A 27,260-nucleotide genomic window follows, 5' to 3' on the forward strand; every position below is an offset into this window, starting at 1 on the left:
CAAGATGGCGCCGGTGCTGGCGGAGAAGAAGCTGCTGGGGCCGGACGGGCCCGGCGGGGCCGAGCTGCCCGGCGAGGAGGACGAGGGGCAGAACCTCTGGTGAGTGCCTGCGGCCGCCCGGGCCCGGCACGGCGGGGCGAGCCCGGGCTCCGCCGGGCTGGAGCGGAGCGAAGCGAGGGCTCTCGGCCGGTCGGGGCCGCGCTCGGGCCCCGCGGGCGACGGCGGCGGCGGGGCCGGGGGCTAGCGCCGTGGGGCCCGGGGGTGCGTGATGGGAACCCCACGGGCGCAGGGACGGGAGTACGGGGATGAGGCAGAGCGGGGGAGCGGGGCCCGGGACCGCGGCTCTGCGGGACGTCCGCGGCTCCGGCAGAGCCGATCTCATGTGTTTTCGGCTTTTATTTCTAAAGAACGCTTAAAAAAAATACCTATCGTGGCAGAAGGACGTATATCGAATATACAGCAATCGATTGTGATGACAGTTGAAAAGTAATGTTCTGCAGTATTACGGCCTCTTAAAAGGGAGGAGAACCTTAAATGTCCCTGCTTATGGTTTAGACATCATAAAAGCTCTTCTGTAGAAGGTGGCATGCCTGTGGTAGTTCGGAGTGCGGTTGGCCTGTGGCTGTGACAGCCCTGCTGGTCCGCAGCCCGCATGTGCCGGCCGTGGGTGCGGATGTGCTGAGCTCACGGTGCTGCCACAGCCGCTCGCTCCGTGCCGCGCGGTAACGCGGCCGCTCTGCTGCTTCCCCAGGTCCTCCATCCTCAGCGAAGTCTCCACACGGTCCAGATCTAAATTGCCATCGGGCAAGAATATTCTTGTTTTTGGTAAGTAACACACGCAACCACTTGGTTTGTTGCTTTTTTATTTGTAGAAACAGAGTGTATTTCAAACGCCGATTGGAGCAAACTGACACATGGCTTCGTTACAGTTGGGTTATGTAATTTGATCTGTGGTCTTCTCTTGTGCTTATAGATTTACTTTCTCTTTGATTTCCACTATTAGATTTATAGCCTATTTTAAGGAATAACAGAGAATAAGATATTCTTCATTCTTTGTTCTGGTATAAGCCATTGGATTTAGCTGAAATACTTGAAAGAGAAAAGCAAAGAACTGTAATTCAGAAGTGTACAAGGATGCTTCTCATTAATTAAGCAAGTTGTGAAAAAATATTTTCTATGAAGTCAAATGTAATTCTGAAGGTGTTTTTTTTCTTCTACAAACTTACTGGCAGGTGATGATGGTTCAGGCAAAACCACACTCATGGCTAAAATACAGGGAGCAGAGCATGGCAAGAAAGGAAGAGGACTGGAATACTTGTATCTGAATATTCATGATGAAGACAGAGATGGTAAGTTCGTTTCAAGTGCAATCTCTTTAATTAAGTAGCTGCCATGCTGTTTTAATAATTGTGGTTTGACGAGTGTGTTCTGGGCTACGCCCCAGTAGCTGGTTCAGCGTGGTGCTGGGAGTTTTGGGTGCTGGGTATCCATTTCTGTGGAGGGGAAGGTTTCACAGTCAAGGTCTGTTCTCCCTTCTGCCCCACTGACAGCCTGACCTGGGCCTGGGGCAGGGCAGCTCTGGGGATGCTTCTGGGCTGGGGGAGATCCCTTTGCTGATGGTGACTTTGTAGCAGCTGCAGCTGCGTTGCTGTGGCTACTTTGTGACTAGAGGAAGAGAGGGATACATCCATGGGAATTTTGCGCTCAGCCTGGATCTCTGGGCGCAGGGCGTTTCTCGCAGGGGCTGCATGTGGAATTTTGGTTAGCTATAACAGATGTTTTGCTTTACTTGTCTGAGTGAAGAACAATTTAAAGTCAGAATTAGTGTTTCCTTTTCTCAAGCTGGAGCTGATCTCTTTGCTCTTTGCCCCTTGTCTTTTTGTTGCTGTTGCTGATCGCTTGTCTCTACTGTGTGGAGGGAGATTATGCCAAGAGACCATTTAAAGGCAGGCCTCATGTTCAGATTACTTGTATTTTTGGGAAGGTTTGGGACAGGAAGAGATGGGGAGTTCATTATCTTTGCTCCTAAATGTGTCTCTGCTGATCTCATTTTGGGCAAGCTGCTAGACCTCCTTGGGTTGGTTTGTCTTTAAAAATGGGGAATGTAAGTCTTCCTGTTCATGACTTCCTTCAGAGCTCAGAAGAAGGAAGCGGTGGTGGTGGTTCATCCCTGTTCCTGGGAACAATCAGACTAGGAAGATCCTATAATGGTATTTTGAAACTGGAGATGCACTGAAGGCTTGCAGGAGTGATTAAGTGCCATATGTGACTGGTTGTTATGGAGATTGGGCCTGCACTCACGTGGCAGGAAGCTGCCTTTGGATACTAAGTTAGGCACAATGAAAGGATGAGTACATTGCTATGTCTTCCAGGGGCCTCCTTGCAGTTCCTAAAAATCTTTTGGGCTGTAATTTTAAGTACTTCCTCAGGTTCTGGGTGTAAGTGCTTTTGCACCATGCACAATCTGCTTTAGTTCTGCATAAACACTTCAGGGGGGAAAAAGCCCCTATGATTAGGAGGGCTGAGACAGCCTGTGTCATTAGGCCTCTTGCAGCTTCAAAGGAGATGCTATTACAAGCAGAAAAATGTTTGCTGTCCTATTTTTCCTGGTGTTATCTATCAAACCTCAAGTATATCACTACACTGGAAATATTTTGGGGCTATTCCTGAGTGGCTGAAAGTGATAAGTATTTGAAGTGATTAGGAGAAGCCTGTCATAAGAACTCAGGCAGCAGTAGCAGGAAAAAAAGAGATCTTTTTGACTGACTACAGGCTCAGCTGGCCAATTCAGGTCTTCATGCATCCTCTAATGGGTGTGTTAGGAGCTAATAATACATGCCTTTTTCCTTTCTGTCTCATTAGTGTCATCCAAAAGCAAAATAAATAGCAAAGTGGGTCAGGACCTCCCAGCAGGCAGAGATAACACTCTTTCTTCTCTAGGACAGGTTTGGATTTGGTTTTTAAACTCTGTGCTTCAGATGAATGTGTGCTCATATCCAGATTGGGGAACAAAGGCTTTATAATTGACCCACAATTCTGGAAGCCATAAAGAACCTCAGGGTAGGCATTCAGGAGCAGTTGGGTGGTTCTGAGGGTCTCTGCTTTTTATTAGACTCCAATGTAGCCAAGACCAGATCACAAGGTTTTCCAGGGGTGCCAGGTCAACACTGGCAACTGAAACTCTGCAGTGGAGTGAGATGATCTCAGCTTCTTTCCCAGGTGATAGAAGATTTATTTGCTCTCTTAGTCTTATTCTTCTTCATTTCACATAAGTTTACTGTGTCCAGGAGAAATATTTTCCTCATAATGCTGAGTCATTCATTATCTACTTCCCACTTCCCTTTGGAAACCTTAAGGAAAATCTGTGTTGTTTCCTATGCCATGGTCTCCCCTCCCCATTCCCCTTCAAGGGATGTTTGAACCTGGCTGCTCCTACATCTAAAGTAGAATTTTTCTGGATTGCTGAATACAGTCTTGGTTTATAGTTACTTTCCTCCTTAAGATCAGCTCAGCAATTAAATTGTTTTTTTCAGTTTGTAGGAAAGTCCAGGAAGCATCTCTGCCTTGCAGGCCCCCTGTGGCTCACAGAGGTGCCCATGGACTGTGTGGTTTTCCATGTCCCCTGCTGGTTTCTTGGCAGCTGGAGGCACATGGGCACTGTGCTCTGTCCAGCTGCTCCAGCTCTCAGCTCTCTCCAGGTGTCACTGCTCAGTGTGACATGTGGGCTTTGCTTCCCAGGTCTCAGGATGCTTAGAATCTAAGTCTGCTACTGAATCTCTGTCTGAACTAGGGAAAAGATACCTTTTTATTTTAAGGTTATATTTTATCACTATCCCAAATGCTGCCTAGGCCAAGGCATTTGTTCACAAAGAGGTTTGGAGAGACTTGAGAAGCAATCCTGGGAGAGAGAGGATTCTCCTAAATCCCCAGCTACATTATCCTTAGAGCATATGGCTGCTCCTGCATACATGACACCATAGTTCATCTGGATGAAAGCATTTGTAGCACTGCCTGCAAACTTAGCTTTGAATTTTAACTGATCTTGGAGCCCAGGCCCCAAAGTGGAATTTGTCAGGGAATGTAGCAAATTTCAGTTTTTTGCTTGTCTTTATGATGAACAGCTGTTTTTTGTCTCTACTGGTTAGTCTGATTTTGAGGACTGACAATCTGAATTCATAGGAGGTAGAAGGGAAGCTGTGCACAATTTTCCTAAAGGATCTGTGTTTCCAGAGTAGCTTTCAGAGGCCCTTGCAGGGCCAGGGCAGAGTTACAGTGGGGATGTGGAGCAGAACAGGGAGCCAGACTGCATGGCCTGCTCTGTGCTGTGTGTGTCAGCTGGAGCCACGAGCACCAAGGCACATTTCTCACCTGTCAGATTGCAGATGCACCTTGCCTGTGCCCAGTGTGCAGGGAAGAGGAGCCATTCTGGGGTTGCATTCTTACTTGTAACAAAACAAAACAGTCTTAGGTTTTACCTCAGATTTGGACTGGCCTCAGCATATCATATGCATATTCCAGCTGAACTGGTTGTTCCAGATTGAACCAAGTCTTGCTGCTGCACTAGTTTCTAATGAGAAAATTGCCTTTTTTTTTTTGGTCAACATCTTTAAAGTGGTTCTCTTGAAAGTTTTCTTTTTTGCTTTTCTTTACAACTTGAGCAAGGGATATCTAATTGCCACTGATATCTTTTGAATAGATGCAGATGTAGTTGCAGTTTACAGAATCAACCATGTGCAATAAAATTCATCAAAGCTAGAAAATTTTTTTCAGGCCTAAAGGGATAATGGAATACTGACAGGATTTGGAGATGTGATTTTAGCAGCTTTTGTAATAGCCTGTGATAAGTAGCTCCTGCTTTTCCAACAGGACCTGGTAATTGTTTGCTCTGTTTTTGTATGTTGTGTCATGACCAGTAAGAAGGTCCCATTTAACATTCATGACTTGTAGGAGCTTGATGTGGTGCTGACGAAGCTGAATTTACCACCAAGACCTTGCCAAATTTTGAGCACCCATGCTGTATTTTTAAGTGTTTTATGTTTTTGCAAATGTAAATCACAAGACATTCCTCTGTCCTGTTAGAAAGGAGCAAAACCTTTCCTTTTCATACAATGTTTTTGTTTGGGTTGTTTTTTTTTTTTTTTTCTAGAGTACATTTTAATGTGAGTGCAAGGCTTCCAGGCTTCCTGGCAGATTTTGAGTGGTAGTTCCAGCTGCATTCTAGTTTCACCTGTATTCTAGTTCCAGTCTGCATTCCACATGTTAAGCAAAAATTAAATCCTTAAGGGGAGCAAAGGTGCATAGCAAACAAAACAATTTTAACCTTAGATATTTGCTTTAAAACATTACTTAGAAGCAGTGAATTTGGATATTGTTCATTTTTCTTACTTGTCAAGGTGTGAAAGTCTTCTGCAAAGTATTCCCCCCACGAGAATCCATCAGTGCTGAGGAGAGCTGTAAACTTCCATAAAGTATGGATAGATTTGCATTAGGTTTTCAAAACTTCCATTCATGCTCCAAGGAGACAGTTGTACATACACACAGTCCCTGTCTATTAATAACCTTTAGCTCATAGAAAGCTCACGGGGTTTTTATCTACTGGGAGGCTGCTGCTTTAGGGCATGTACACAGGATGTTTCTAGGATGCAGAGAGTCCTGCACATATATTTCATTTACTGTTGTGTAATAGCAAGCATGTAAGTGTGTTCACATTGTGTCCTACCTTGCTCTCTGTTTTCCAGACCTTTCCTAGACCTTCCCTCTGTCCTCAGAGGTCTTTGGGAGCTCTAGATTCAGACCTGCAGTGCTGTGGGAATCCCTGTGATGCCAGTGATTGGTGTCCTGGAGCAGGGTGAGGTAGGGGAACAGGGCTGGGTGTGCACAGGTGCATTTCTGAGCTCCACAGGGCTTACCCTCACTGATCCCTGGGGATTGAATCGAGGGGTGCAGCTGGCAGTGAGAGGAGCTGTAAGTTCAGAGTGTGGCTGTTGGCCTGTTTGTGTGATGGCTGATGTTGGAATGTCTTAGGACAGCCCAACAGAACTTTACAACAAATGCTAAACGTAGGCTGCCACATACAGCACCTTGATGAGGTGTCTGAAACTGGGCTGCTCAGTAATTTTGTCCAAAGCCTGATTAAACAGGTAGGATGTATATATCTGTCATCTTTTCTTCTTCCACATTTCTTAGCCAAGCTTTTTCTGCAGTCAGGAGGGGTGGATTCCTTCCCAAAATAAAGTCATGATAGCCATAGTAACTGGATTTATTTTGCGAAGCTGAAAGATTCAGGACACAGAAGTACACTGAGGCAGGGTGATTATGAAGCTCAGTAGCTGCTTTGAAAATCTAGGCTGTGCAGTGGCTGGTTTGCAGATCTCTGTGTTTCAGAAGTGACATATTGTGTATGTAGTGCAAGAGAGACTCACTGATCCCTCTGGATAGCTGTAGTAAAATAGGGAATACTTAGGAAAGGGTACTAGGAAGAGTCTAGAAGATAGATACAATGGAGTTGTTCCTCTTCAGCAGGAAGTTCTGAGGATAATGTTCTCTCTCTCTCTCTCTCTTTCTCTCTCTCTCTCTCTCTCTCTCTCTCTCTCTCTCTCTCTCTCTCTCTCTCTCTCTCTCTCTCTCTCTCTCTCTCTCTCTCTCTCTCTCTCTCTCTCTCTCTCTCTCTCTCTCTCTCTCTCTCTCTCTCTCTCTCTCTCTCTCTCTCTCTCTCTCTCTCTCTCTCTCTCTCTCTCTCTCTCTCTCTCTCTCTCTCTCTCTCTCTCTCTCTCTCTCTCTCTCTCTCTCTCTCTCTCTCTCTCTCTCTCTCTCTCTCTCTCTCTCTCTCTCTCTCTCTTTCTCTCTCTCTTTCTCTCCTTTTTTTTTCTAATTTGGAAGACTTGGTTGTTCATGGTACCTGATGCAACATTTTTGGAGGAAACTTCTTTTTCACTCCTTATACTCTTGCCAAGAGTTCAGTTTTGGGGTAAAATGCCAGCTGTCTGACCCAGCTGATCCCCCTGTGCCTTGCATTCCAACGAAACATCCTGCCACTATCAAAAACACTTGTGGAAGAAACACAAAAGGTGCCATACCAGGTCATTTCCCCAGTGCTCATTTGGTCAGGAGTCTGCAGAAGGAGCTGGTGTTGTCAGTGTGAGTTAAGAGCAGGTGGCACAACCTTGTTGGGAAGGTGGGAAGTTCATCCTGTATTTGCTCCTCCCACTCCTGTGCTAGAAACTTAAGCTGCTTATTGCTGGTATCTTGTTTGCAGCTTATTTCTGCTGGGAAGTTTCTTGAGTGTGTGAAACCAGCTTATGTGTCTGGGAGACACCGAGGGCAGCGTTCATCCCCTGCTGGGCTGGGGCAGGGCCACCCCTTTGGGCTTGCACTTAACACATCCCCTGTGTTCTGGGTTCACTGTGAGTGTTTCTAATGCAGGAATGTTGTGCAGCGATTAAAAACTGTCCTGACAGCTGTCCTGAGTAAAAGCTCAAGAACAGAAATTGTTTTTTTAAGGAAAATGAAGCCCAGAAATGAAAGCATTTCTGACTAATGTAGGCATTTACACAGGAACCTGTCTTATAAACAAGCAGGCAAAATGTGCTGGTAGCTGGGCCTGCTCCTTCCACTGGACACTGATGCTCTCAGCTGGTCACTCCCAGCCTGGCAAAGCAAACCCTGGCATCTGCTGCCTTCCAACTGTGCCTTTTCCTTTCAGATCACACTCGCTGCAATGTCTGGATCCTGGATGGAGACTTGTACCACAAAGGGCTGCTGAAGTTCGCTGTTTCTGCTGAATCCCTGCAAGACACCATCGTGGTCTTTGTTGCAGATATGTCTAGACCTTGGACTGTTATGGAGTCTTTACAGAAATGGGCCAGTGTCTTGCAAGAACACATTGATAAGATGAAAATTCCTCCAGAAGAGATGAGGCACATGGAGCAGAAGTGTAAGTCTTTGTGCGTTCATACATTGCTGTTGGTTTTTTAATTAGCTCTCACAACATTTGATGAATTCCTTTGGGTCGGTGTTTTGAGAATGGGTTGGATAAAAATTACTTTTAGGTTGTGATTGCAGCACTAATTCAAATATACTGTGTTAGGCTTTAAAACAACTCTTCCAGTTTTGCTATGCTGACAAAACATCAGGTGAATTATTGGTCTACATCCTGGGCAATAAAGAGATTTTGATAATTTGATTTTCAAAAAGGGTAATTAAAAAAATAACTCAATAAAATGACAGATTCAGTTTTTAAAAGATGGTGACAAAATTCAGTGATGAATTGAGCTGTCTGCTTTGCTGTGATATCTCAGCCATGTCCCATCCCATACTGTGCTTGTCTTACAGAAAATCTCTCTGCCTTTGTTTTTCTGGTGGCTCAAAACTGGTTCTGGTTTCTGTGAAGCTGATGCAGCTAATTGTGTCTCACTACAGCCATTCCTACCCTGTGACTTTAGGAATGTTGTATAAATTAACCTCCTTTCCTGGCATATCCATGGCAGGATGGAATCTAGCACTGGCAGGCAGTCATTGTTGCAGTATTGGATCCTGCAGTACTTTCCTAAAGTAGTGTTGAGATTTTTCTTTCTGTTTTCATATTGAATTACTCCAAAATAAATTTCTTTAGTGGAAAAGACCTTAGCAACTTCCAGTCCTTTGAGATTAAGTAGATTCACACTGATCCTTTGTGCTTGCTGCTTTTGCTCCTGGTGGCTCTCTGTGCTGGAGTGTGGAACCCTTGCAAATATGGTCTGGTAGGTTCCTGAGCTATCATAGGGAGCAGTGTGATCTGCTTGACCTGTGGCACTCAGTTGTATTTGTCTAGCTTATAATCCTTTCTGAATGTTAAATATTATGTTCCCAGAAGCCTTGTGCCTACAGCATACCAGCTTGCAGTTTAAACTTAATGGTTGAAACCACCTGGGTTTGATCCTTAGGTTACATTTAAACAAACAGTAAAATATGAGAGTTTTTAGGGGAAAAAATGTGTGTCAGAGAATTTTTGGGAATGGGAAATGGAAAGGCAGTTCTAGTATCAAAATCCAGCACTTAACCCAATTTGCATGTTTGTGAGACACAGCAAATGTTATCACAATCCAAATAAAGGGCGAGTTTGTGCACTTAAATTTTCCTTTTGAAAAGAGAAGCTTTTCAGCCTTCCTTTGAGAGTGCACTCTGTGAAGGAGGTATGGCAAAGCTTGAGTGCCCTGTCTGAGGAACTTAGAAGGCCTTCCAATAGTGATATCTTAGATAGAGAATTCTAAATTAAAGTATCATAGAAACTCCTGGTTTGTTCTGAGCTCTTCTGGAGTCAAGGGAAGAGGAGATGGGAGAGAGGCTGAGTTCCCTCATGCCTGGCTCCAGCGCCATCTCCTGTTCTCAGGCCTTGTGCAGGACCCTTGTGCCACCTGAACACATCTCTGACTTCTTGCAGACTGTCCCTGGGGCCAGCTCTGTGCCCAGAACTTTAGCCATCATGTCCTGTAATTCTCTTAGTAACCTGTGCTGAGGAAAGGCCCATTGTAGCTCTGTCAGGGTAATGCAGGGGCCAGGGTACTGCACACCAGGGTGCCTGGTGACCGCTGCCCATCCTAAAGCTACACAGCAAAACTCTCCTTACTGAAATCCTGCTGCCTGTGCCTCCTGGGGTAGGCTGCCACTTAGAAAATGAAGTCACTGGCTTGCAACAACCCAAATATGTAAAAACCAGGGTAATAAAGTTCACAAGGGCAGCTGAAACATAGAAATGGAGTGCAGAGTGATGGGAAGTGCTGAATTTAAACCCCCTGCAGCATAAGACCACGTGGATGGATGTGTTTCCTGACTTCTCCAGCAGAGTATTCCCTTACTCCTGCTCCTCCATCCCAAGCTGAATGTCCACAGTGCTTTCTCTGGCTGTCACACTCAGCACCAGGACCCCTGAGGAAACACTGCTCAGTCCTGCCCCACTGGCATCCACTGGAAGTGCTGCAAGGTTGTTCTCCTTTGCTAAGGTCCTGAGAGTTTCCAGACATGCCTTTGTTAGCTCACCCTTGTCAGTGCAGCTGCACTTTGGACTGCTTGTCTCTGCTGGCAGGGTTTGGGAGGCCTTTCTGCACCCAGCCCTTGCTTCTGTGTTTGCTGGTTGAGATTCTGACTCTTGGCTTGCCTGGCTGGGTGAGAAACTTCCCTTTGGAGTTAAAGAGCTTCCAGAGTGGGCAGCAGGACACACGTGGAAGCCACAGGCTGCCTTCTTGGGAATGTACCCAGAGCATTGCTTGCCTGCACTCACTCCATCACTGTGCTGCTCTGGGGGTTCCTTGCTAAGAGCTTGGCTAATATGAAGTCCAGGTACATAATTTGAACTATGTGCATTTAATTCAGGCTCAGTTGTGATCATTCATTATTTGAATAACACATATTTGAATAATTATTTCAGGGATGTTGCCTCCCTTTTTAAGACAGCAGAGCAGATGAGGTGGCTGTCAGGAATCAAGAACTGCAGAAAGGAGGTGTACTGGTGAAATGGCAATTACACCAATGACCTCTGGGGTGTTTGAAGCTAAAGAATTGAAACACAGTAACATGTTTTTGCAAATTGTGTCCTGTCCTTTTCAAGCTGAATTAGTTTCAGATTGTCTACCTTTTTGCTTTTCTGATGTGACATAGAGCTGAAAGATTTCTTAAGCTAAAAGATTTTTAAAAAATTAGTTTATCCAGGTATCATTTGTCTAGGAATTCTTTTCCCAAGACTAAAATTTTTAATGCTCAATAAAGATATGGCACAAAAAAGCTAAAAGTGATTGTGAAACTTGAAAGAGTGTAAATATGGAATGATTGTCTCAGAAAAATATTCTTAATTTTTCTCATTCTGCTGTTCAGGGCCTTTGGGATGTATCCATTAAGTTGTAGTATTTGCCTGCGTTTCCACATTGCAGTTAAAGAGCACTCCAAGCCTGAGATTACTGTTACTGGAACAGCCAAACCTAATCACTGAGAATTGCTGTCTCAGTGCAATGCGTGTCCTGAGTGATGCAGCAGTTTTTGGTGGAGTTACCTTGCAGTGCCTCATGTGAGCAACAGCAACAAAACAGTTTGCTGGAACCTCACTTTCATTTGCTGTGTTCAGTGCAAAACTCTAAAGAGCCACAAGTTTGGTAGATAAATCAGCACTCTGTAGTGGAGGTATGATTTTAATGGCACATCATCACCTGGTGAGAATTTTTTGAACAAAATGGGCCATTCTGAGTACTCAACCTTAGTGATGGGTGGCAGAATATTACAGATTTCCAAAGGAACTGTTGGTTTTCTGGCTTCCTATTTTATATGCATCATCTTAGGGGTATTTCCTGTTGGAAAACCTTAAACCAAAGTAATTTTCACTACTTCTTAATAAAGAAAAGAGATGGTTTTCATACCATAGAGAAGATGATTCCTCAATTAGTATTGTGGGGAGGAGACAATATTCATAGTTCATTAGAAAAAAAGGAAAAATAAAAGACTATGGGGTGTTTGGACATACGACTTTATATCAATTAAATATGGATACTTTATGTCCATTAAAAGCCTGAGAATGGAGCTCAAATGAGACATAGCTGTGGGAGGTAAGAAAAGGTATGAAATTGCTGTGTGTCAAATAAATGTTTTAACTGCAGTGAGCTGCTTTATTACTCTGCGAGAGTGCAGTTTATTCATCGGAGCATCTGACAGTGCCTGAGGTCCAGGTTCACTTGGATTTCTTAGGACTAAATTCTGAAGGGAATGGAGGTTGGGTGCAAGCCTGGAGTAGTGTTGAAGAGCCTGTTGCTGTCAGGCACTCCCACTTGTTCCTGGGTTCAGGCAGTGTCTGTGCTCAGGGTGCTGTAGTCAGAGGTTCTTGCTCTGGCTGGTACCTTCTGTAAATCAGCAGTTGTTTGTTCAGAGCTGCCCCTGTTGGCCCCAGTGTTGTGTCCCATTGCTCCATGTCTGGCAGGGGTTAATGCCAGGCCAGGTACATCCCTGGGAATCCACACAGAGCTCAGCTCCACACCGAACCTCCCCCTTGGTGCTGCTGCTGGGTCCTGCTGACTCCTGGGGAGAGGTGGGGCTGGGAGTTGTGGCTCTCTGGGATTGTGCCCTTCATTCCCATTCAGCAGAAATTCATGAGGGTGAAACCATCAGACTTCTGAAATTTCCGCCTTGCATTTGCTCTTATTTACATTTCTAAAATTCTTAGAGCATCTAGTGTTTTCTCATGTTGTCGAGTGTTACTCTTTTCAGGAGAGGCCTTTTTTCCCCAAATTTGAAGGGGTTTATGCTCAGTAAAGATTATTTTGCTTTGATATGAACAAAACCCAGGAAAGGAATCCTGTCTGATTATAATGCTGTGGTAAATTGAGAGCTGTATTGTCAAATAGTCTTTTCTGTGTGATTAAGTCAGAGAGACTCATCCGAACCATTGTGGGACACACAGATGCTGTTCTTTAAACTGCTCTAATACACTTGGCCTCAATAGTAAATAGTAATGGGAAAGCTAATAAAGGAAAGAGGTACTTCAGAAAACTCCTTTTCTAGTTAAATGCTTTTGGTGAGATAATAAACACGTGGAATCTGCAGAATGTGTGATGGAATTCTGATTTGCTGTCGCCGATTAAGAAACAGTCCTGGAGAAAGCATCCTTTAGAGCACTGCTGTTTCTTCTCCACAAGAAGGCACTACCTCCCCATGTTAAAAGCAACTACATTTAATTTTCATTTGTTTGTATTTCCTTGCACCCTGGCATATATTGAATTGGTGATTGGAAGTTTTATGGTCTATATTTAGTTTGGGGTTTTTGGGCTTTTCTCTGGAATAGAGCTCTCTTCCACAAAAATCACACAATTTTATATTTCAACTAAACATTGTAGAATGTGCAGCTTTAAACAGAAGAGTTTTCTGATTTGTTCTTCCTTCCATGCACCCATACCATTGCAGGAATGTTTTGAAAAGGTACCACAACTTCTTTTTGCACGGTTTGTATAAGAAACTTCCCTGAGGTTTCATCACTTCCTAAAGCTCAGGAGGCTCATTGCAGTGAGCCTGGTACAGAGGGTGTTCTGAGCAGCCTCTCTGTGTGGCTGGGCTGGAGACTGGTGGCTTTGCCAAGCAGTTTTCCTCACTGTCCCTACAGTCACTCTGCTCCCACTGTTTCTAAAATGAAGGGAACAGATCATGGAGTTTGCTTGGCTCTTTGTGTTACAAAAATTTTATATTTCAACTAAACATTGTAGAATGTGCAGCTTTAAACAGAAGAGTTTTCTGATTTGTTCTTCCTTCCATGCACCCATACCATTGCAGGAATGTTTTGAAAAGGTACCACAACTTCTTTTTGCACGGTTTGTATAAGAAACTTCCCTGAGGTTTCATCACTTCCTAAAGCTCAGGAGGCTCATTGCAGTGAGCCTGGTACAGAGGGTGTTCTGAGCAGCCTCTCTGTGTGGCTGGGCTGGAGACTGGTGGCTTTGCCAAGCAGTTTTCCTCACTGTCCCTACAGTCACTCTGCTCCCACTGTTTCTAAAATGAAGGGAACAGATCATGGAGTTTGCTTGGGTCTTTGTGTGAGAGCTCCTTATGGCTGAGTGAGGAGAAGGGCCCCAGGGCTCCAGCCTGGAGCAGCCACATCCAGGACACAGATTTAGCTGGTCTGTAGCTTTGGTCTTGAATAAAAGACATTAAAGTGTAGATTGTAGCCCAGACTTGATAAGCACGTGTGGGCTCACAGTGCATTTCCAAAAAGGCCGTAATGCTATTCCTTGGGTGCTTCAGTATTGGATAGTATTCAGGATTATTGGAACACTCACTGTTGCCATAAAATCAAAATACTGAAAACATAAAAAGCATTGAGTTTCCTCTGGACACCATTATAGTTTTGCAGAATACAACTGAGTCTCTTCAGGTAGCCTGCAGATGCCCTTGAGTCTGTGTTTATGCAGGTAGGTTTTATATTTCTAGCATTGGATGCCTGCAACAGAAATGTAGAGTAATAGGAACTAAAGTAATTGTTTGTAAGAAAAAGTGGCTGTTTCAAGTTGGTCTTTTCTGTGTACATTTACATTTTCACTGTGCTTTCTTCCACAACAGGTACCAATTGCAGGGTATAGGCCGTGTTGCTAAACCACATTTATGTTTTCTGTTGTCAACTGCCCTGTAATGAAATGTTCAGGAATATGTATTTTTGCAGATAATTGTGATTATTTATAATGGCTTCAGATCCCACTTGATTTAGCTTCCTGTAAGTTTTGATGGAGGAGTGTTGTGGTGTTGAAAAGTGAAACAAGGCTTAACTTGCATTCAGTTCTCATGTAGTATAAAAATAAAAAAAAAACACCCTTGGGATATCTAGTTACTTGTAGATTAATTATGGTTTAAAAAGAACTAGTTTCTTTGTTGCAGCCTAAGAATCTCTCTCATTTAATAGTTATAAAGGAGTTTCAGGAGTATGTAGAACCTGAAGAGGGTTACCAAGGATCACCACAGAGGAGAGGCCCCTCATCTGGCCAGGAGGATGAACACGTTTCCCTTCCCCTCGGAGACAACGTGCTGACTCACAACCTGGGCATCCCCGTGCTCGTGGTGTGCACAAAAGTGAGGCTCTGCTTCTCTTTGCTGCTATGCTGGCTTTCATTACTTCTCTGTTAAAGGCATGCTTTCTGCAGACATGCAAAATGAATTCTGGATTAGCAGTAGAGGGATTTGTTCTAAAAGTGAGCTTCTGCCATCAACATAAATTTTTACTTTGATGGAATAGTAATAACTTCATCAATTATATGTTAATTGCTTTAGCATTTGATATATCAGTGCTACTTTAGAACCAGAGACTCAAAGTAAATGTGATGGGAGTGTGTAAGATAAGGGAAGGTGTTTTAAGATATGCTGGGATTAAATGCCTGGGTTTTTCTGGCTTGTTTTCCTGCCTGTCCAGTGTGATGCAGTGAGTGTCCTGGAGAAGGAGCATGACTACAGGGAAGAACACTTTGACTTCATTCAGTCACACATCCGCAGGTTCTGCTTACAGTGTATCCTTTTCTGTGCTGAGGAAATTGCCTCTAATCTGGAAGCAAGAAGAGGTGTTTTCTTGTTGAATTGTACATAACATTCATCCAAGAAGTTGCTCTGCAAGATTGCTTGGTATTTAGTTATTTGTTAGGGTATGTGCTACACATACCTAACCTTAGGTGAGTATGTATATAGTTTGGGTTTTTGAAAATGTTGACAGACTTATAAAATATTTTTAAATAGTGCATGGGACTTGGACCTTTTGTCCCTTTACAAAGGATTTGCCTTACATTTTGTGAAGTGTTCTGTCTTGATTTTCCCCTCAGAATTTGCGATTTCCATGTAAGCCTGAGGTCTCATGTGTGTATTAAGTTTTTGACATTGTCCAAGTGAAGTAGGATGCAGTTTTCATGTAAGCCTGGGAGGATGGATAACTTTTGTGTATGTCTAAGAAAAGTGCCGTGAGCCTTGCCCTGTTATAGCCCCTCCACCCCTGCATGCTAAATGTCTCTAGTTTGGCCTTGAACTACTGTTCAAAGCTAAGTCTAGTACCTATAAATCTATTAATTCCTCTTAATAGATATAATAATTCTTATTATCATTTAGAAACTGTATATTACCTGATTTTCCTTAACTTGAAGCCCAGATGGGGCTGCCTTGATTTATACATCAGTTAAGGAGGAGAAGAACCTTGACCTGTTGTATAAGTACATTGTACATAAAACCTACGGTTTCCAGTTTACCACGCCGGCCTTAGTGGTAGAGAAGGATGCAGTTTTTATGTGAGTCACTGGGACAAGCAGCATGGTGTCAGAAGGGTTTTCATGTAGCACTGCACTGCATGTAACATGGATAGAAAAGTAAATTGAATGGTATGTTGTTCAAAAGCTTCGTATGTGGAATCCCAAATTTAAACAGCAACTGAGTGCATTTTACTTAGACTATACCACTCCAGTTTTTGCATCCTTGGAATTTAGCTGAGAAATAGGGCTGATCTGTAAGAAAATTGCCTTATTTAAGTAGAGGGCAGTAAGTAAATATCCTGTGTAGAAGCTGCAGAAAAGGCAAAGCTTTATTCTCTTTACAGACCTGCTGGTTGGGACAATGAGAAGAAAATTGCCATTTTACATGAAAACTTCACAACAGTAAAACCAGAAGATGCATATGAGGACTTCATTGTGAAACCTCCTGTTAGAAAGGTAAAAAGGGGTTATTTCTTCCCCCAAAAAATAAGTACAGTTCACTTGAATGGTTGCTAAGGACTATTAATATTGAAGAACTCCAAATATAAATGTAACTTTTTAAAAAAATCTAAATATGTGAAATGTCATGCTTTCATTTATTAGTTATTTCAAATACTGCAAGAAAACCCAGAAACCATTCACCTTATTGAATGAAATAGCTATTTTAGCTATTTTATAGTCCAGGAATAGCTATTTTACATTTTCCATTTTTGCATGCATGGGGCAGAAACATGTTCAGAAAATGGAGAATTCTTTTGTAGGACATTTCCATTTATACCCACATGGCTTTGAGATTGCCATGTGAAGGCAAAGCAAGATCATCTCAGTTTGTTGAAGAGATGATGATGAGATTAATATCCAAACTTAAAAAGAAGAATGTGGCTACTTACCAAGTGCTGATCTCTGTAGGACAATGCCGGCATCACTGTTCATCTGCTCCAATATTTTTATTTTACAGTATTTTTTAATGGCAACTTCTTTAATGATACTATTATTTTAAATGTGAAAGAACAGTTTAAAAAAAAAGTGAACAATAGTCTTAAAGATTTGCCCCTCTCTCTTCCCTTTTGATCACCAAAGCATAAAAACCAGTTATGATAATTTCAGTTTTTACTTATAACAAAAAAATGTTTTGTTCAACAGTTAGTCCATGATAAAGAGCTGGCAGCAGAAGATGAGCAAGTATTTCTTATGAAGCAGCAGGTAAGAATGGAAAAATGAAAAGAAGTCCTTACTATGTAAGATTTCACTTTAATTTCTTGTTATTGCCTTTAGTTTTTCATTTCTCATTTAAATCACCAGGTAGCTGTTTCTCAGCTTTGCAGATTCAGATGTAATTGTGAAGTAAGACTTTATTCTAACAAGTGCAAGTAGGAAATATGGTCACTTAACTTGGCAAGTTGAAGGGAAGATATGCTGAAAACAGAAAGAAGGTACATGGAGAAGAGGAAGAAGAGACTTCGTATTTCACCACACAGTTGTATTGATCTGTGAAATAGAAATACTTTTAAAACCTAATGTCTGAACATTGCAGTTTCCTTACAGCCAGAGGCTTGAAAGACTTTAATGTGTGAAATTTGGCTATGCTGTAACTTATTTTCTTTATTACTCTGTAGTTTAAAAAAATATTGCAATACTTCCCTATCCAGGTGATTATAAATGTCCTGGAGGTTACAGACTGGGGTGTTTGTGGTTCTGGCTTTGAGTTCTGGACTGGCTGTGTGAGACAAAGGCCCAAAGCTTATTTACTCCTTGCAGTCAGTTCTCTAGAGGCAGAGTGGGGAAGTATGGAAATATCAAAAAGGAATCCTGTAAATATCAGGAAAAAGATCAAGTAAATTTATGGTTACTCAGCTTCACTGTATTTTATTCCTCTGTATTCTTTGAAATATATTTAATATGCTTAATGTGTTGTTTTTGCAGTCATTCCTTGCCAAACAGCCGGCAACGCCTACAAGAGCATCAGTAAGTAGATCCAAGGAAAAGAGTAGGAGGTGTTTTGTTTCCTTCAAGGGAAAAGGGAATGATTCTAACCTGCAGAGGTCCATTTTTAAATGTAACCTATATAATCTCCCCAAACTGCAGAAAGGAAATAAATAATGAGGCAATATTTTAAAATGTTGCTTATGAAATCACTGTGAAACATTGGATTATTGAACTGAAAATTTCCTGCAGTGATTCAGCCTTTACTGTAGTAGAGGCACATCCCCAAAATAACTGATGTTTTGGGTGCTTGTTTGTTTTATTTCTCCAGCATGCATCACTACAGTGCCAGTAGAAAGGCTGAAAAAGTACGTGATGATAAACTTGCTTAACATAACTAATCCTTTGAAATTCTTCTCTGATTTGTGTGATTTGGACTTTTTAAGGAATCTCCTGCAAGAGGCCCTGCAGGATCCCCAAGGACTCAAGGCAGAGCTGGTCCCACCAATGTACCCAGTGCCTCACCAATCACATCAGTTAAGAAACCAGATCCAAACATTAAAAGTATGAATGAGCATTTTACTGTTCTATCATGTGTTATTTCCCTTAACGTGAATCCTCTTCTGTAGAAAGATTTGGGTATTTATTCACTAATGGTATAGTTAGTTTAATAGCAGAAATGCATTTATGATATAACTTTGGATTTTTTTTTTTCTTGTCATTTATGTGACTTGGAATAGAGTTCTGTTACTGCTAAGCAGTCATACAGAGGTCAAATCATCCTAATTTCCTTAAATTGCCTCAATATATTTATTATGCATGAGGTGGATTATTAGGATGGAGACTGCTCTAAACTACAAACCATTTTGTACTTCATATCACTTATTCTGGAATCCACAGTGAACCCTGTTCCACTAAGCCCTCTCTGGAATGTCATTTGCTGTAGCAGATGGAGTCACTTGGGAATGAAATCTTTCCCTGAGATGCAGCTCCATGGTATTGAAGGGTTTTTTTCCCCTCTGGGCATTAAGAAGGTCTGCAGGGCCAGTGTTGTTTTTTGTTGTGCACTGTAGGGCCATGTCTCACTTCCAGTGGGTAAAATGCCCTTCTGGATCCTGTCACATTGCTGATTTGACAAGTTTTGATTTGTTAAAAGCAGTGTGGCATGAAAGGCTGCACTAGAACATCTGTGCAGGTTGTTAATGGGCTTACCAGTCTTTGAATTTCATGTCTGTACTTAATCATCTTGCTCTTGACTTTTACATTTATTAAAAGCTTTAAAACATAAAAATATTTAGATTAAAATTTCATTACATCCCCCCATCATTCCAGAAAAGCAGGAATGTGCATTCAGCCATATCTGCCTATACCAAGGTATGCAAAGGACTGGGGTATTCAAACTGAACAAGGATGAACTTTCTCAGAGCTGAGGTTTATTTCCTTGATTGGCAAACAATTTGTATGTATGTGAAAATAAGTTATAATTTACCAGCTCTCAGTGTTCTCTGTAATCTGTATTTGTTTTTTTCTTTAGATAATGCTGCAAGTGAAGGTGTCTTGGCTAGTTTCTTTAACAGTCTCTTGAGCAAAAAGACTGGCTCTCCTGGAAGTCCTGGTGCTGGAGGAGTGCAAAGCACAGCCAAGAAATCAGGTAATGGGCTTGTTATTGCAGCTTGTTTTTAGTAGTTTATTTGGCTCCTTGGTCTCTGGGTGTGTCTCTTACACTGGTCAGGAAAGTGACAGACCTTGACAGATGACAGTACCAAAATGTCTTTAAAAGAAGAGCTAAAGTACTGCAACTTCACAACTCCAGGGCTTCTGTTAAACTCTGTTAATTCTTTGAGTGAAGTTGCACTGCTGGGATTTCAGTGACATTTGAGTCTTGATCCTATGCCAAAAGTGCTGATTTATTTTTCAACTTCAGAATTCCTTCTTTTCTTTTCTTGATGCTTCGCTGTTGCACAGGAGATGCAGTTTTTTGGGTTTGGACTGGAGTTAGCAGTGAAACTATTGAAATCTCCCCAGAGCTCAAGCTGAAATGAATCACTGCTTGTGACAGCTTGAAGTTGTTCACTCATTAATTATTTAGTATTTTATTACAATCCAACACAGCTGGTAACACTGACAAATGGGTGCCTTCTGTGTGTGCTGTGACTGCACTGTGGGAGATCCTTGCTGATAAATAATGCAGCAGTTCAGTGAAAATGAAAGAAACCTGTCAGAGTGGTTGGTACCTACCCAGACCTTGGTGGTGCAAAGTGCATTCATTGTCCACCTGACAGATGGAATTTACTGCTCTGATTCTTTGACTGTTACTGTTCAATACTGGCATTCCCATCACACTGAGTGTTCAGGAGCTTTCCTTCCAGAATTCTTTTATTGTTAAATTATGGATAGATGCACTACTTCTGATCCCAAGCTTGTGCAGTCTTGTGGGTGTTAATGGTGATGCCAAACACACAGTGCCTCATGCTGAGAGGGGAAGGTAAGGCCCAGACATTCTGAACTGGAAATAAGAAATATCTGCTCCCAGCCACACTGATGGTTCTGTCAGACAGAGAGCCAAGGCAGCTGGAGTCTGGGTATTTTTAAATTTCTTTTTAATTGGGAAGGTTTATATATGACATTTCATGTTCTAAAAGCTCAAAAATGCCTAGGATTTGACTTACAGCAAATCAGGTATGATTTGCTGTGTTTTGTTTCAGCATGATGAATCCTGTAATTTTGTCTTTATTAAACTTAATTATGATGATAACAAAATGGATTTGTATTATATATTATTTCCATAGTAATATTGTTTCCGTGTTATAAAAATGCTGAACTAATTCTTTCATAATCCAGAATGCCCTCTTCAGTTAAACACTGAAAGATGTCCCCTGCTTCATCAAATGCAGCCTCATGTGTTACTCACAAAGTCAAAATAGCTTTTATAGAAATAGAACTGGAAATATTTTTAGGTGTTATTTCATCCATGCTTTCTATCTGAAGCAAAGTCAGTTAGGGAGTACCTGGCTAGTGATTAAAAAACAAACTCAAAAATAAAAGCTGTAATGTCACCTTTCCAGGAAGGCTATCCAGTACTTAACTTCTCAGTTACTTTTTTCCCGTGCCCAGTGTTTTTGAATGCCAGTACTCTTGGTCTCGTTTGGGTGGCAGTGGAGCTCAGTGCAGCCCCTTTGTGTTTGCAGCAGTGTTTGGGTTTGAAAGCTGTTCCCCTCTGCCTGTGGCTTGTGTGTGGCCTGCAGGAACAGATTTGTGTGCGGGCCGTGTTGTTTGGCTGTGACAGTTCTGTCCCCCTGGCACTCTGCTCGCCCCGTTTGCTTTGTGCTCAGAAACGGCTGGGGGTGGCAGACAAGGCCCTGCCTGCCCTGAGAAGGGGTGAGCTGATCTGTGCTACAGATGTGTTCTGTTCACATCTCTCAGGGGGACACTGGGTTGATTTCATCTGTGTGACACTGAGCATGATTTTTTTATAACAATTCAGCCAGTTTAATACATTTTCTGCCAACTGCTAGGAGGGTTTCTAGTCTGTATCAAATTCAGTGTCTCAAAAGCTTGTGTGTTTGCTTGATCATTGTCTTCTATTCTATCATCCTGCACTGCTTTGGTAATTTATGTAAATAACTTTTTCCCCAATCCTATCTTTCCAAATCCTTTGTTGTCTCTTCGGGCCTACATATCTGCTCTCTTCAACAGTGGGACAGGGTAGATTGCTGAATAAAATACTGACCAGTGCTATGGATAACTAATGGATAATTTTATGAATTAAAATTATATATTTTGCTCCTTCCTTAACTTCCTTGATTTTGATAGACTAAATTAGACAAGTTCTCTTCTGGTCTCCTGCTAGAGGCTGAGCTCTGTTTTCACCACTAGCTCGTTCGTTAGTTCCCATCATTGGCTTATTCTTGTGCTGAACAAGAATGATCAGAATATTGTCCTGAGCTCTCAGATCTACCTCGTTGTAGTGCCTTCTGCAGCAGTCCTCTTTCTTGGGTGGAAGTGCTTCTCCTGAATGATCTCAGGGTTGTTTTTTCTTGGCTACATTGAGTTGGCAGCTCCTATTCCTTTGCTGGCTTTGGAAGCAGAACCGTTGGCTTTCACTCACAGGAGAAGGTGCCTGTTCTTGTCACCTGCTGTGCTCACACCTTACGTGAACCAGTGTAAGATTAAACAGTACTGAGAGGGTAAGGGCTCCTTATGCTGCTCCCTGAAAAGCTCTTGGGTTTGTGAGGTACCTGGTGCTGGTGAGAGCACCTGTTCCTTTGTGGAAGAGTTGAAAAGAACATCTTTGAGAAACCATTATTTCCAGCAGCATTCTCTGTGCAAGTAAATGTGCTAAAATTATCTTTGTAAGCATTTCAAATGTCTAAACTGTTTAAGGAGCCTGACGTTTTCAGAAGGTTGATGGCAAAAATATTTTGCTTTAAAGAGACCATCTGTTTCTCTCACAGCTAGGAATAGCCTGAGATTGAAATGTTGAGATTCTGTCCCAGGATGAGAGTGACATTGTGGGTCTTAACAATACTGGTCAGACTCATTGATGGATTGATTTCTACTGTGACAATTCTTACCTGAGAAAAATCTCTCTTCTGGGCAGTGTCATGTCCATTTTTCCTGCTGTGCAGTGCTTCTTTTTTGTCTTTGTTTCTGGACTCTCTTTGATGCCTAGACCATGATATTTCAAAAAACTGAAATTGGTTTTTTCTGTGGTGGATTATTTTTCCACATCTGAACTTCTATAGTCACACAGTTATTTCATTTATATTCATAAGAAGATTCTTGCAAATTCTAAGTCTGCCTTCCTTCTCTATTCCTGTACAGAGATAAAGAAGCCAGGTTCCCTGCTCTCACTCTGATCTAGCAAGGGGAATTAATTGTACACAACTGGGGGCATGTAATTGTCCAGAACACATCTCACTGAATGAGGCCATCACTCCTTGACAAATTTGTAGGGAAACTGAAAGCAAGTGTCACTCACATTCATAATTGAGGAGAAACTCTGATTTTCTTAAAAACAGCTCCCTGTATTTCTTCTCCTTTGGAAGGTGCTCCCCGTGGTGGTAAAGGGGAGTGTATTCCCCTGCACTGGGAGAGTTTTTCCTGTCCACATGAAGTATTTGCAGGACGCTGCTTGGGGTTATTTTGGAGCCCTAAGGAACCAGTTCATCCAGCATAAAAACCAAAGTTTTAGTTTTTGTTTAGATTTGTTCTTGTTTAAGTGAGGATTTTGTGTGGCCTTTATTGTTTTAGGGTTTAGGCTCTTTAAACTCCCAGGTGCCATGACTCTGCATGTGAAGTGTTTTGTATTTTAAGTTCTGTTACAGTACATTGATTAATGAACTCCTAAATTTTGCTTAAATACTCCTCCTTTGAGTAGATGCTACGTAGAGTGCTTTGGCTTATGCCTAGTGCTTAGGTCCTGGCTTCCTATTGATTAAAGGTAACCTTTTAACTTGGTTATGTCTTTGTACTTTGGAAAAAAACACTTGAATCTCTCCCAGTCAAATCTTGCCTTCTTAATGTTTTCAGCATGTACCCTGGAAAAAATCCACCTAATATTTCACACACATTTGAGCTGGAAAACAGATGCTTGTTAAATTCTTTGGCTATGTAAGGAAGCTGTACATGGTTATATAATCTACTTTTTGTCTAAAAATATAGCTTTTTAATCTTAAACGCTTGTATGCTCCATGCATTAGGCTATATTGTTCCAATTTTGGTGATGAATTTGTCTGTGTGGGTTTATAATTTTCAGAAACACTGAAGTAAGCTGATGGTTCAGTTAGGGAATTGTTAAAAAGTTTTGAGTCTAATATAGAAATGTAAGATATCCCTTTCCATGAAATACTTCAGTGTGTCTGGTTCCAATTGAAGAAGTGCTTTGAAATGCCTGCTTGGAGATATTACATGAGTATGCAGTTCCTGTCTCCTTTTTAAGGGAAGCCTTGGCTGCAGATAGGAGACTTCTTCCTGTTACTTGTTTCATATTCAAATGCAGTGGGTGCAAGTGTGACCAAATAAATGGGATTTCTTTTTTAGCAGGTGTCCTACATACCTTGTGCTTAAAAGTTGGGTTTAAATAAAGTCCTTGCTATCAGTGCCAATAATAGAATTGTGAATGGTTGATTTCTACAGAAGATTCTAAATACAGGTTTTTTAAGTGTTAGTTGCTATAAACATATCACTGGTGGTGTTGTGCTTTTTCCTGCTGTGTAGTTCAGCTTTTCATCTCTTTAAAGTGAATCAAACCTGAGTATCAGTTTTTACACAAAGAATACCCTGCATTGTGCCAGGCTCTGTGGCCTTGGGAAGGTGGCAAAATAATGAGAAATAAATCATATATTGCCGTCTAAAGGTGATTTATCGAACACTTATGCTTCTTGGTTAAAACATTTCATTGAAACTCAATTGCTTCATGTTCTTTTTCTCTCCAGGACAAAAGACAGTTTTGGCAAATGCTCAGGAGGAGCTGGACAGGATCACTCGCAAGCCTGACCCCATGGTAACAACAAACTCTCCTCCAACAGAGAACGAGGCTTGATGGGCAGAACAATGCAGATGTAAATGACCAAATAACTATGTATAGTGATCTGATAAGACCAGGAATTTTCTGCTATGGCAGATGCTATCAGTTTTCTCTGGGCAGGGGAAATGAGCTTACTACATCATTGCCTTGTCCCAGTAAAAAGTGCACATTCAGGAAGTTTGCATATAAAATCCCTCTGTATAAGATAACCATTTAGAGTTTATATAGGGCAATTCTTTTGGTTTGGAGGTAAAGCAGGTGCAGCTGCATTTCCTGTTGTGAAGAACACAGCGAAGCAAAATGGAGAATTCTCTTAAAAGTACTACTGACTGCACACGAGGCAAGAAAGAGAACTGAAACCCTCTTTCAGAGTTTCTGGAATTGGCTACTTGTATGTTTGCAATGCATTATATTCTTGGAGTGGTGGTGGTGGAACAGCATTAACTGGGGGAAAGAAGCCAAGGTGGGGAATGGAGCCCTAAAAGGGGAAACGGATTTGGGACAGCAAGAAACCAGAATGTTGGATTGACTGGAGAGGAGCAATGTTGTCAAATCCTGTGTTTCACAGGGGGTAAATAGTCACTGTTTTTAAAAGACTACTTTACATTGGAGAATTCCAGGCCAAACACTAAGAACCATGGGAATTTATTCTTGTTATAAATCTTGTTTTAGTTTTTAAAGAAGTCTTAAGAGTGTGGATGCCCTTTCTGGTGTAGCTGACAAAGGGAGAAACTAAACTTGTTTAGCTCCAAGTGCCTGGCACAGTATGTGATGTGTCCTTAGAAGGTGCTTGAACTTATTGTGCACTGTAGTACAAACAGTCACTGTTTGGTTTTATTTGAAAAACAGTAGTTTGTCAATTTGTATTTAATTTTAAATCCTGTTTTCTGATAGCTTCTGCCTTTTTTATGCCAAGAGGTTGGCCTATGAAGAATGGTGGGTGACGGATCATTTTCCCATAATGAAATGTGCTACAGAACACTCTCAGTATTTTTCTTTCTTACTTTTTTGTAACTAAATATTAGCTACCAAGCTAAAATGGATTCCTGCCTTACACCTATGGAGGTTTTTAAAAAAAACTTTCAAGGCCCTAGTTCCAACAACATCTGCTGCCAGTGCAGCCAACTCCAATTCTGAAGATAACCTAAAAAGTATGAATGTGTACACGATGGACATCTGAAGAAGTTGTTTTGTGTTTTCTTTCATGTAGCATTTCATTTGGAAAGATGGGTTGTGGTTGTCCCTATTGCTTTAAGGGAGCCCTGTCCATGGTCACATAAACCCTCATTCTGTACAAGCAAACACAGCTGCAGTGGTTACTGAAATGGCACTTTGATTTTATACACGGTATGCTTGTTTTACATGGACACACTACCAGAAATTAAAAATACCAAGCATATTCTGTGCTCTTAATGCTGAAGGGAAAAACCACAATTTGAATTATACAGAGTTTACTTTTTATTGATATGAACTTGTTGTACTAAATCTGATGTCTGGATATAACTTCCCTAATATATATTGTTACTTAAAGATACTGAATTAGACTGACCACTAACACAGTGCTGGGTGTTAACCTCCACTCCTATATTACAGCAAGAGGCTGTTCATGTGAGTCTGTCTAGACATCTAGAAAGCTAAGAGTATTTACTTGCCTCTTTGACAAACTATCATGAGTATGTTACTTGTGCCAGTTTTTGTTGTTGTTGTTGAAAATACTCTATTTTTCTTTTTTTCTTTTCTTTTTTTTTTTTATTTTACTTTTTTAAGAAATTGTATGACCTGAAGTTATACAGTTGTCTAGATAACAGTTAGACTAAGACTGTGGCTGGCTGATGGTGATGTGGATGCACTTTCTGGTGTAATGGGTGCCAGTTGCAAGTTACCACACCAGAAGTAATTACACACTGTCCTCCTGACACTGAGAAGTGAGATTGGAGACTAAACCATCAAAAACTGGACAGGAAAACTGAAGTGTGTGATTGTAATGGCATAGTTTGAAAATGTCAGTCTGAAACTGCCTTTTTTCTCATCTAACCTGATAAGCACTTTTCTAGCAATATGGCTAAAACTTACAATTGAAGTATTTTCCAGATGTATAAAAATGTTGAGTATACTAAAACTGATCAAAACTGTTACTGTGTCATAACTTACCAGCTTTGAAGAAAGACAAAACAGGGACAGATTTCCAGTTTCTAATTGCAAGTGAATGCTCCTAGTTTACTGAAGAGAGGTGTAAGTAATGTAGCATCCTGTGGGTGCCAAAGTCTGCTGGCTTTGGTGAGCTGCACAGTTGTTATTCTGGTGTCTTCAAGCATTGGAACCAAAGGCCAAATGCAAACAGCCTTTACATTTTCAAGTGAAACTTCATTTTATTTGCAGATACACTTGTATGGTAGACTGTTTAAACTATTATATGCCTATATTTATATGCATTATAGTGACTGCATCTACTGTTCATGTTTAAACTAAGAAAACAAAAGATGAAAGCATTCAACTTGAAGCAAATAGAAAACTTTAAAGATTGGCCCTCCATAAAAATGCTGTGGTTATGCTGCTTGATTTTAAGTTTGCACTTTTTTTATTGGCATTAAAAAAAAAAAAACAAAAACTGTTTAAACTGAACAGAATTTCGTATTTTATTTAATTTAACTACGTTGAAAGTGACTGCTCTGTACATGTGAACTTAACAATAGACATGCTGTAAATGAAAGTTCACTGTCCTGTATACTAAGTTTATTGGTTTTTCTTCCAACTTACAATTAGGACTGCAAATGTATGAAACAAACCTTAGTCCACTTGTATGGCTTTAACCAGGTGCAGTATGCAGTCATGTGGAACCTTGCTTTCTAGTGCTGGCAAAACGAGGACGTCTTTAATTACTGGCTTCAATAAACATGAATCCAGACTGCTTTCTGCTGTGCTTTTGTCTGGGAGATGCCCTCCTGGAGCTGTTTGGTGGGAGCAGGGTGTGGGTGAGCTCTGTGAGCAGGAGGAGCAGATTGGCTGTGAGCTGTGTCCCTGGCTTAATGGCAGCTGCCAGTGCCAGTCCTCTGAAGCTGGGAGCTGTGTCCTGTGCCAGTGGAGCAGAG

General features: G+C 41.6%; 1 protein-coding gene across 1 annotated transcript; it reads left to right on the forward strand.

Moving 5' to 3' along the window:
• On the forward strand, positions 1–27,080 carry DYNC1LI2 (dynein cytoplasmic 1 light intermediate chain 2). The gene is made up of 13 exons (XM_041462840.1): positions 1–99; positions 752–825; positions 1,233–1,349; positions 7,703–7,933; positions 14,399–14,565; positions 14,903–14,996; positions 15,623–15,758; positions 16,064–16,175; positions 16,863–16,922; positions 17,643–17,684; positions 18,089–18,206; positions 19,177–19,293; positions 24,080–27,080. The coding sequence occupies exons 1-13, from the start codon at positions 5–7 to the stop codon at positions 24,184–24,186; spliced, it is 1,470 nt and encodes a 489-aa protein (XP_041318774.1). The 5' UTR covers positions 1–4; the 3' UTR covers positions 24,187–27,080.
• Positions 27,081–27,260: the final 180 nt, after the last annotated feature.

The sequence above is a fragment of the Pyrgilauda ruficollis genome, unplaced genomic scaffold (genome assembly GCF_017590135.1).
Source record: "Pyrgilauda ruficollis isolate IOZ18807 unplaced genomic scaffold, ASM1759013v1 scaffold160, whole genome shotgun sequence".
NCBI lineage: Eukaryota > Metazoa > Chordata > Aves > Passeriformes > Passeridae > Pyrgilauda > Pyrgilauda ruficollis.